The 11,979-nt window shown below is 33.9% G+C and overlaps 1 protein-coding gene across 1 annotated transcript; it reads left to right on the forward strand.

Annotated features, from left to right (window-relative positions):
• Nucleotides 1–9,020: 9,020 nt before the first annotated feature.
• LOC311298550 (uncharacterized protein) lies at nucleotides 9,021–10,125 on the forward strand. The gene is made up of 2 exons (XM_084421571.1): nucleotides 9,021–9,235; nucleotides 9,407–10,125. Exons 1-2 carry the CDS (start codon nucleotides 9,022–9,024, stop codon nucleotides 9,541–9,543), a joined length of 351 nt encoding a protein of 116 aa, XP_084277697.1. The 5' UTR covers nucleotide 9,021; the 3' UTR covers nucleotides 9,544–10,125.
• Nucleotides 10,126–11,979: the final 1,854 nt, after the last annotated feature.

Here is an 11,979-nt window from a genome sequence, read left to right on the forward strand (position 1 = left end):
CATGGTGTCCAAACATGACAACAGCCAGCTCCTGGGTAAATACTGACATTTTGGTCTTAGACAATCTCTCGAATGCCCTTTTTGGAATGATGATTCCTTCACCCAGGGACATCTATTTAGATAACAGTAAAAAACAAAACAATTGTGTCAGAAGTGTGTGTGCGCGCATCAATGACATTAGCAGTGGCTATATTATACTGTATATACACTCGCTAAAAAAGAAAAATGCCTTTTTAGGATACTGCAATAAATTAAGGATAATTTGCTAAAAATATTTTAAGTACATTTACATATCTCTTTTTGGTAAAAAATATAAAGAATGTTTGGCTTTTTCAATGACTTAGAAACAATTAATAAACATTTTAAGGGATAGTTCACCCAAAAATTTTAATTCTGTCATGATTTCCTTATTCTCGTGTTATTCCAAACCACTCATATCTTCTTTTGTGTTTGGCAGAATTTAAGAAATGTATACAGGTTTGTAACAACTGAAGGCTGAGGAAATCATGAACGAACTTCCATTTTGGGGTGAACTATCCCTTGAAGACACTACCAGTTATAACTTAAAGGTATAGTTCAGCCAAAAATGAAAATTATCCCATTATTTAATCACCCTGAACCCATCCTAGGTATATATGACATTCTTCTTTCAGATTAATACAATCTGAGTTATATACTCTATTGCTGCAAGTCGACTTGTGTATGGCCGGAAGCTAGTTATTTTAGTTGATAAAGTTTTAAATATGGATATTTTTCTTAAACGAACGCATCACTTCACTTCAGAAGGCCTTAATTAACCCCCTGTGGTGCACTTTTATCATGGATAGATGCACAAAAAAAATATACATATTGATTCTCACTATATACCTTTGAAGAGCCGGGAGATTTTTTTTTATATAACTGCGATTGTATTGATCTGAAAGAAGAATGCCATATACACCTAGGATGACTTGATCATGTCATCCTAGGTGAGTAAATCATGGGCTAAATTTAAGATTTAAGATCTAACATTTAAAAAGGTCTTTTTTTTTTTTTTATGCTGAGTTTATATTCCTTTTTCACAACATTGTCGTTAATGTATTTAACATTTAAGAATAAAGTATGTGTTAATGTTTAATATGTTAACATGACAAACATATCTGTGCATGTATCCATACCATTTCTGCTGGTGGCGATACAACTTCTCCATGCTGCACTTCACTTGATGCGGCTGGAGCCGCCATCATGCCCGCCACTATATCTTTTAGTGTTTTTACCACCTTTGGCAACTCTAGTGATACAAACATGGTTAACATTATATATAACTCCTGTGCTTCGTCAACTATAAAACAAATTAAACTTCATCATAAATACCTTTCAATGCACTGAGAATTTCAGTGTCAAGCTTTGGTGTCTCTTTTGATGAGCTATCATCTTCACTTTCTGTTTCAAGCTGTAAGAGAAGAAGATTTCAGGATTGTGTTTAATATAAAAGAATTATTTTTATATTATTTATTGCAACACTTACATTTCTGAGTGGTTCCTGCATCGGAGAGGATTCTGCATCAATGGCTGTTGCGTCAGAGTCTGTGTCAGACTCATAAAGTGGTGGGGCCGTGTTAGGGTCAGGTTCAGTCTCAGGTCCTCCTTCAGGGCATCAACCATAAGAGTGGCTGCCTGTTTCGTTAGGGTCTTAGCACAGGACAGTGTCAAGGTCAAGATTTCAAGACAATCTATCACTACAAAGTAAGAATTTTGTGACTACAATCAACATAAGAATGTCCTTCATCCAGAAATGCAAAAGCTGTCATGTTTCTGTGTCCCTTTTTCAAGTTTTAAGCTAAAGCATTATCTACAGCCATTGTATGGAAACGGTTAATCTCTATCATTGTGACATAATCTTGTGATACAAGTCTCTTACATTCGGCTGGTTAAATTAAGTTTAATAATAATAAAAATAATAATAATTGCAGCTCTTGCTAAGTCTCTCTGTTGCGGTTGCTTTGGGGTTGAATCCGTCAGTTCAAGTGCCTGTAAAAAAGAATAATAATAATATTAAACAAAATATATATATAGCCTATAGTAAACAAACAAAAGATTTTAAATGGATATTGTCTGTCTATTAATCAAAAGAGATGGATTTATATATATTTTAGTTGACTAGAGAGGTAACAAGTAGCGGTATTAACATTAAGTGATGTGGCATCTGACGCACAGAAGCCAATGGCACATGTTGCTATGCTTAGTGACACCGGATTACATTGGCATGTGCCACTGACATTTTCACGACACACTGACAAGACACTGAGTCACAGGAAACCTTTACATGATGCTGCATGTTAAACTAAAGTTTTACAGTAACGGATGTGGAACGGATTACATGTTTAAAACAAATATTAATGACTTTAATGCGTTTAATTTTAAATGTCACTAGATTAGGCTATTTATTTAGGATTTAGTGTCACAGTTATGTCAGAAAAGCTGCTCATCTGTCAGTCACTAGTGGAGTTGTCACAACATACGGGACATGTTCTGCCACTCAGTGTCATTCGGGTGTCGTGTCAGTGGCACATGCCAATGAATTCAGGATGTTTCACTAAGCATAGCAACATGTGCCATTGGCTTCTGTGTGTCAGATGCGACGTCACTTAAAGGACAAGTTCGGTATTTTACACTTAAAGCCCTGTTTACAGATCGTTTCTGTTGAAATAGAACGGTTAAGATTAAAATTTGGACACATGCTGCTGTCCTGAGAAGTTTAGGTTTCTTTCGCTTTCCCCCCCACCAGTAGACTGGTTGCATAGGTGCACTGGAACAGTCCTTCCTAAAACGCATTAAACTTTGGTTTACAAAGACGTGAAACTCACCGAGTGGTCAGGGGTGTTCACTGATATGCTCACACAAAAATCACTGCAAAAGATGCTTTCCAACAGGTTTCCTCTTACCAAAGGCCAGAGTTTGCTGCTGTTGATGTCATATGTGTTACGACATAATCTAACAGGAGTTGCCTTAGAACATCTTCTAAAAAATTTTAATGAACATTTTCCAGGATCGGTACCGGAAACCGTATACCTGTTTAACAAATCATATGGTGAGTTTGGTCATTATGAACCTCATTTTTACTGTGTGTCATGTTGTAACTACTTAGGGACAAGAGAGAAAAGCCTGATGCATTGTGCTGTCTGTAAGGCAGCATTTGATGCAGATGTTAATCTGAAAAATGGCTCCTTTTTTCTAGTATTGAGCTTGTCATCACAGCTCAAAGACATTCTTGAAAATCCAAGTTTAACTTTGTCAAGGCACACTACAGCTGAGAAAGATGTAATAAATGACATACAGTGTGGAGCTGAATATAGAAAATTGAGAGAAAATGGGCAATTAGGTGATTGTGACATAAGCTTACTGTGGAATTGTGATGGAAATCCAATTTTCAGAAGCTCAAATTACCAGGTGTGGCCTATTCAGTGTCAGGTAATAGAACTAGGGCCAGCAGACAGAAAAAACAACATCTGTTTGCCATGCATTTGGTTTGGTGAAAAGAAACCTGTCATGTCTGTTCTGCTAACCCCTTTTGTGAATGAGCTGTGTTCTCTTGAGAGGGAAGGGTTCATTTGGAAAGACTCCAAACATGTAGAGCATATTTCCAAGGTGTATGCACTAATATGTAGCTCTGACTCAGTTGCCCGCCCACTCCTAAGAAACACAAAACAATTCAATGGACAATATGGGTGTGATTTCTGTTATCATATAGGTGGAGGTCCTTATCCATATAGAAGACCAGAGCCTCTTCTCCGATCTGAAACAGAACATTATGACCATGCTATGGCAGCTACCGTACAACTGCCAGTCAAGGGTGTAAAAGGCCCAACGGAATTGATGAGATTAGAAAAGTTTCAAATAATTAATGGTTTTGTACCAGAATATCAGCACAGTGCTTGTCTTGGTGTCACTCGACAACTGGCAACTCTGTGGCTGGACTCCAACAATCACAAAAAAGAGTGGTACATAGGCACGAAAGCAGACATAATTGACCAAGAACTGCTGGCTATAAAACCTCCGGTAGAGATAACAAGAACACCCAGGTCAATACAAGACAGGAAATACTGGAAAGCATCAGAATGGCAGTCATTTCTTCTTTTTTATTCTTTGCCTATTCTAAATGGTGTTCTAAAGAAGAAGTTTTGGAACCACCTGTTTCTTTTAGTGTTTGCTTTGCATATACTTCTTCAACAGCAGGTGAAACTCTGTGAAGTCAGTGTAGCAGAAATAGCACTGAAGAAATGTGTGATTCAGTTTGAGGTGCTGTATGGTATTAAGAATGTGTCATTCAATGTACACCTGTCGACACACCTTGCAGACAGTGTTTAGAACTGGGGTCCCTTGTGGGCAACATCAACGTTTTCATTTGAGTCTTTTAATGGTACTTTATTAAAGTACTTCAATGGGACTACTCATGTCCCTGGTCAAATAGTGAAGACATTCCTTAGATGGAAGAGTCTGCGAAAAAGGGTGGACAAATGTTTAGTCAACACAGACGATAAACTAAAAGACCTCTTCTCCCAACTGCAAAATAGTAATTCCATGAGTTGTAAAGTGACAAATCTGAGCAGAAGCTAACAGCAGATTAAAGAAAAGAAATAATTCTATTGCAGAATTAAAAGATGGGACATTGTGTAAAGTCTTGAGCTTAGTTTCTTATGAAACTGTCACCAGTGCTTCAGACAGTGATGGTGGGAAAAAATGCTGTGTAGTCGTGCAGAATCCTGTGAAGTCAAAAAGACCATTGTGTAGGGACATTCAGTTGAATATCTCATCCAAGTTTGTGTATGAGGTGTCTGAAAACAGTTATGTGTATGCTGTGAACACTGACTCATTTAAAAGAAAATGTGTAATGGTAAAATTACAGGACTGCACATTTGTCATACCTCTCCCAAATAATGTAGAAAGGGACTGAAGGGTTTGTAGAGTACAGCTGAATTGGGTGAGAATACCATACATCTAGATTTAAATTACACAATCAGAAACATGTTTTTCGTGAGGATGAAGACTTAAGCTAAATGGTTTCTTTGACTGAATAGAAATGTTATAACAATCCTTTGTAAAATTGTGCTGTATATACTCAATGTAACTAATAAAGGAATAAGTGTATTATAACACATGTAAGTACTGAGATCATTAAAATAAATTACATATCAACCAGCTATGCCGTGTGCTTTATGATTTAGAAATGATTTTGTTTACAGATATACAACACATTGTGTTGTTAGACTCTGTGAGTTCACAAAACTTGACTCATTCACCTAACTAAAAGTCAATCATTTTTATAGTCTCGTCTAATTTAAATTAAATGTATTTTAACTGAATTTAATGTAAATTAATTTTGTTTCGATTTGTTTAACTTTGGTCGCAATTAATGCAATTAAATGTGTGTTTAATTGACTTAGAACAACATGCATATTAAAAGTATTCTGTACACAGATGTAAAGTACAATACATTAATATAAAGAACTCATAAATTACATTTTATTGTCAAGTCAAGTCAAGTCAAGTATATTTGTATAGCGCTTTTCACAATACAGATTGTATCAAAGCAGCTTCACAGTATTAAATTAAAATAATACAACAAGGTTTGTTTCTAGTGGAATTTATTGATAAAATCAAATTAGATATCCCCAGAATATCCCCAACTGAGCAAGCCAAAGGCAACAGTGGCAAGGAACCGAAAAACTCCATCAAGTGACCTAATAGTGTCCTAAAACTCCATCAGGTGACCCAATGGAGAAAAAAAACCTTGGGAGAACCCAGGCTCAGTCGGGGGCCAGTTCTCCTCTGGCGTTTATTAACTAAAGGCCGGATTGTAATTTGAACTGTAAGATTACAAATATTATATGAATGCCTGGCTGAAGAGATGCGACTTTAATCTAGTTTTAAACTGGGAGAGCGAGTCTGAGCAACGAATATTATCAAATATTATGTAGAAAACTGACACTTTTAATTGAGTTCATAGAGCAGGAGCTGGTGATAAAAATGTCAACCATATGTATATTGGAGTATACTGTATAAGCAAATGTATTTCAGTTTAGAGGGAAAATACATTTCAAATGCATTAATGCACACAGTATATTATAGACTAAACACATTTTAAATACAGTAACAAAATAATTGTGGACAACACACTTTTTAAAAATTTAATTATTTTTCATGTTTTCCATTAAAATTATTATTTTATTCAGTATATTTGTCAATACATAAACATAACTGTATAATATTTAAAACACTATAAAATCATAATTACTTAAAATGTATGTTTAAGTAAAACTTAAGTAAACATTTAAAAAATGCATTTAAATGTGTTTAGAAATATTGTGATGAAAGTGTACTTTCTTTAAGTAAAACTTAATTAGACATAAATTGCATTTCAAAAAGGGCATTTAAGTGTGTATAGATATATTGTCATGAAAGTGTACTTTTTTTAAGTAACATTTAATATGACAGTATTAAAAAGTGCATTTGTAAAAAGTGCACTTAAGTGTGTTTATAAATATTATGATGAAAGTGTACTTTCTTTAAATAAAACTTAATTAGGCATTAATACAAAATGCATTTTTAAAAAGTGTACTTAAGTGTGTTAAGAAATATTGTGATGATAGTGTACTTTAAGTTAAAATTAATTAGATATTATTACAAAGTGCATTTTTAAAATGGCACTTAAGTGTGTTTATAAATAGTATGATGAAAGTGTACTTTCTTTAAATAAAACTTAATTAGGCATTAATACAAAATGCATTTTTAAAAAGTGTACTTAAGTGTATTAAGAAATATTGTGATGATAGTGTACTTACTTTAAGTTAAAATTAATTAGATATTATTACAAAGTGCATTTTTAAAATGGCACTTAAGTGTGTTTATAAATAGTATGATGAAAGTGTACTTTCTTTAAGTTAAGCTTAATTAGACATTATTATAAAGTGCATTTTTGAAAGTGCACTTAAGTGTGTTTATAAATATTGTGATGAAAGTGTACTTTAAGTTAAAATTAATTAGATATTATTACAAAGTGCATTTTTAAAATGGCACTTAAGTGTGTTTATAAATAGTATGATGAAAGTGTACTTTCTTTAAGTTAAGCTTAATTAGACATTATTATAAAGTGCATTTTTGAAAGTGCACTTAAGTGTGTTTATAAATATTGTGATGAAAGTGTACTTTCTTTAAGTTAAGCTTAATTAGTCATTATTACAAAGTGCATTTTTAAAAATGCACTTAAGTGTGTTTATAAATATTGTGATGAAAGTGTACTTTCTTTAAGTTAAGCTTAATTAGTCATTATTACAAAGTGCATTTTTAAAAGTGCACTTAAGTGTGTTTATAAATCATGTTTTGAAAGTGTACTTACTATAAGTTAAAATGAATTACATATTATTACAAAGTGCATTTGTAAAAAGTACACTTAAGTGTGTTAATAAATAGTGTCATTAAAGTGCATTCCCTTTAAGTACACTTAAGTGGTCTTTAATTTTAATTATATTATATTATCTGCAAGTGCACTTTTGAAAAAGTATACTCTTATACTCTTATGTACACAAAAAGTACACTGTCAATACAATTAAGCACACTTCTTTTTCACAAGGGCACACCACACAAAAAAACCTGCCTTATATGCACTTTACAATTAAAGTGTTTTATTTGAGTGTTGATTATTATTATCTAAAAACAAATAGCAACTGAATTTAATAGTTTGGGCTCTGTTGTTAATTGTAACCTTTAATATTATAGTAATGTGCAAGTAAGGGCTCCCTATATACAGTAGTCAACATTTGAAGTGGATCAAAACCTTTCATCAAAGTTATACATGAATTTTGAGCAATTTAGAATTTTGAACAAAACGATTTTTTTTTTTATCCCTAAGAAAATGTAAATTATAATTGAATTTATTCAGTAAACCATTGTTTGATTTAAAAAAATAAGCAACCCCCAAGCCATACCAAGACTTTAAAACCAAGGTAAGTACTGAACCGTAATGTTTGCATAACGTTATATATATATATATATATATATATATATATATATATATATATATATATATATATATATATATAAACACAAAATGTGCTGTGCTAGACACATAGACTTGTTGAGAGAAAAAAGGTTGTTGTTTTCGACGCATTGGTTTCAAGAGTCAGTGGTGGCCAAAACACACCCAAATTTCTTCGTTTTGTGCAAAAACAGCCACAAAATGGTGTGTTGGCATGTGGAGAATCAACTCTAAGTGAACAGGATTGTGGCTACATTTGGGGAGGAGAATCATCTTGCAATTGACGTGAGAACTGACTGCGTTTACTGGCTGTGGAAGCTGCGATAACAGATACTGTCAAGTGTCGAAGTTATCAGAGCAGGACTAAAACATCTCCACTCCAGAAGGAATCGTAAGTCTTTTCTCTCTTAATGCAAAATGTATGTTAAAGTCCTATTTTTACACAGCCTCAAAAATCTTCATCATTTCATCATTTTTGGTTCACTTATTGTTTTAATTTCTTTCTCGCCATCTGTTTGCTGATGTTAACCTCAAACCTGAAATTCTATATTGAAATTTACTTGTGTAGTTTGTCCCTAGACTGGGACATGTTAATACTTTCACAGCCACCTCCCGTAGAGATGCTTTAATTGATATTTAAAGAACGAAATGTTTTTGATTGAAAAAGCTGTGGCGTTCACAAATACTGATGTATACAAAGTCTGAATACAAATGAAGCTGAGTGTCACTGTCACAGTCATCTGTTAGTCTCCGTCTGCACTTCATGTCCCATCATCCTCTCCGGCTCACTCCTGCACTCACTCCACCATTACCCGCACCTGTCAGCGATCATCATCGGCATCACTCACCGTGTTCAGCTGTTGTCACCTTGTCTTCCCTAATTCATCTGTGCATTTAAGTTCCCCTCTGTTCAGGGTCAGTTATTTGTTTGTGTTATGTGCACACTGTATTGTATGTTGACTAGTAACCGTATCAATTGCTTGATATTTTCATAATACAGCGAAAGCATGTCCAGCAGCGGAAGCTTGTCCAACAGCGGAAGCTTGTCCAACAGCGGAAGCGTGTCCAACAGCGAAAGCGTGTCCAACAGCGGAAGCGTGTCCAACAGCTTAAGCGTGTCCAACAGCAACTCTGCTATCATCATTGGCTCAGTCGTAGCAGGGATTGTCGTCATCCTCATCATCATCTGCTGCTGTGTCTATAAACGCTGCTGCAAAAAAAGTAAGTGTTTCCTTCATTTTATCCCACAGAAATGTATCTGTGTGTGAATTTAACGACAGACATGTTTAGCTTGTTAAAACTGCACTTATATTTAGTGATAATGGAAATGAGGGATGTTCAATTATTTAGGGCGGTTGTGAAACTGGATTATAAAATGATCTTGTTTTTCAGCTGTGGAAGAAACGCATGTAACGATCATTGAGTCGCCGCCGGTCGTGCAGCCGGTCATGCAGCCGGTCGTGCAGGCGGTCCAGTACCCATCATTCAGTCCGATGGCAGCGCAGCCGTTCACCCTCGTACAGCAGTAGACTGGGCCTTATCGGATGCAGATCTACAAGACTAGTGCAGGCTTTCTCAACTGTGGGCCACGACCCAAGCTTGTTTTTTTATTTGTTTTTCTGGTGTGAGACTTCTACTCTGAAAGATGTGCGTGAAAACTGTTAACTCTTCTGCAAAGACTTTGGTCTTCTGTCAGACAGAATGTGCTTTCCCATTCCACTGCGCTACTTTTCCATTGGTTTTATGTGCATGTGCTAGTATTTTTTTAGACTTTAAAAAAAATGTGTCTTTTTTTCTCTTCGTTCTATTGATCTGCTTAAGTTTTCCTGATTCAGTGTCTTTATTCTAATGTAACGTAGTTACATTGTCAATTATGAAATCACCAAAAAGTAGCAATAAATTACCTAGGTGCGGTACATTGTGTGTTCGCTGGGAAGGATCAGCATGCAGGTTTGATGTTCATTCTATTCACCATTTTTGAGAAATAAATTAGCTTGGGTCCAAATTCCCCAAAATGTGTGTGGGAAATATGAGAATTTGCCAAACCATTTCAGAACCACTGGACTAGAGGATGTGTTTGTCAGAGTTATTAAAGTCTTGTGTAAAACTGCTCAATTTCTGTCTTATTTTCAGTTTGCCCTTTCAATTTAGTTTTTGTTCAGTAACAGTTTGTTTATTGTGTGTTTTCTTTGTTTTGTTGAAGTTTTCCCATTATATTTGATTTTAGTGTTTTATGGCTGCCAAAGTTAACCGATTTAGTTTAAATCAGTTTAATATTTTTAATTTTCTATTGAAGACTAAAATTTCATCTTTGAATATAATTTCATTATTTAATATTATGTATCTGTATTATTATCTTATGAAGTTTAAAATGCACGAGTTAGACTATAGATTGCATGGATACATGTGTTTAAGGAACATATTTTAGACACAAGGAGGGTAGCTGGGAGGATTATCTATTCTGCTTAAAGGTATGTGTGCAATGTTCACTTAGCTGAGAGTTCCGATGATGATACTTCAAATGTGTACAGATGGCATGCTCTTTACAAGGAAATTAAGGTTTCAACTGATGCAAATTTACCATTTGTATACCACTAATATACACTGAGAAATAGTTTCTTAATGTGGAAGGTGGATTGTACCATTAGCATATACGTTCCATCTTTACACAATGTTTTTCTACCGTATAAGGAAGTCGAAAGTCGTTCAGTTGTGTATTTAAGCTCAATCTTACTGTACTACCCCTTACGAAAAAAAAGTATACTTCAAGTTCATTTTATGGAGTATACTTGAGTAATGTTCAAGTATATTTTTAAGTATACTTTATGTAGTAAGTATACTGTCAATATGTACTAGTAGTAAACTTGTAAGTGTACTATTTTAATACCGCTTGGGACTAAATTGGCCCACTTGAAGTATATAAAAGTATATGTTTAAGTGTACTATAAGTGTAACAGTAGTAAACTTTAAGTGCACAACTAGTTCATAATTATGTTTCTCATTTGTACTGCAAGTGAACTTATGGGTATACTAGTAGTTTACTATTTTAATACTTGTAGCAACTTTGAAGTATACTCTCAGTAAACTACTAGTTTAGTAGTTTTATACTACAAGTTTTCTTTAAGTGAACTTAACATCATGCTTATAGTTTACCATTTATATATTATTTTTACTCTTTTAGTGTACTCTCAGTAAACTACTAGTTTAGTAGTTTTATACTACAAGTTTACTGAGAGTACACTAAAAGAGTAAAAATAATATATAAATAGTAAACTATAAGCATGATGTTAAGTTCACTTAAAGAAAACTTGTAACTAGAAGTTTTCTTTAAGTGAACTTAACATTATACTAATAGTTTACCATTTATATATTATTTTTACTCTTTTAGTGTACTCTCAGTAAACTACTAGTTTAGTAGTTTTATTCTACAAGTTTTCTTTAAGTGAACTTAACATTATACTTATAGTTTACTATTTATATAAAAATTTTGCAGTTGCAGTAGGCCTACAGTATACTACTATGTTCGAATGTTATTTTTTATACTTGAAAAATACCTTTAACTCTACTTAAATTTTAAAAAACATTTTAAACATTCATGCATCCTTTTTTTCAACACTCGAATGTCAGTAAGTTTCATAAAGAAAGGCAACATTTTGTTAAAATGTTGAGAAAATAGTTGAGAAAATGACATTTTTGTCAAAGACTACGCCTTGATCAGATCCAGAACAATGATCAAAACACAGGTGGAGTAGATCGAGTCCAACACCCCCAAAGCTTCACAGTCGTTTTCTCTTCATGGGTTAGGCCTACGCTTCATTTCATTTGGAAACATTAAGCAGTTTTGATTTACAAGCTGTTTAATGTTTGATGATCACATTATTTTACATTTGAGTGAGCAATCTTCTATCACATGTTTCAGCTTCTTCTTCTCCTATCTTTTGATCCGGAGATTCTGTACTAAGATG

The sequence above is a fragment of the Rutilus rutilus genome, assembly GCF_951802725.1.
Source record: "Rutilus rutilus genome assembly, chromosome: 10".
Taxonomy (NCBI): Eukaryota; Metazoa; Chordata; class Actinopteri; order Cypriniformes; family Leuciscidae; genus Rutilus; species Rutilus rutilus.

Excerpts from the sequence above, each read along its gene's own strand:
- LOC311298550 (XM_084421571.1), top strand. The coding sequence starts at position 9,022 with ATGTCCAGCAGCGGAAGCTTGTCCAACAGCGGAAGCTTGTCCAACAGC. Across the intron at positions 9,236-9,406 it reads TAAACGCTGCTGCAAAAAAA|CTGTGGAAGAAACGCATGTA; the intron begins GTAAGTGTTTCC and ends CTTGTTTTTCAG.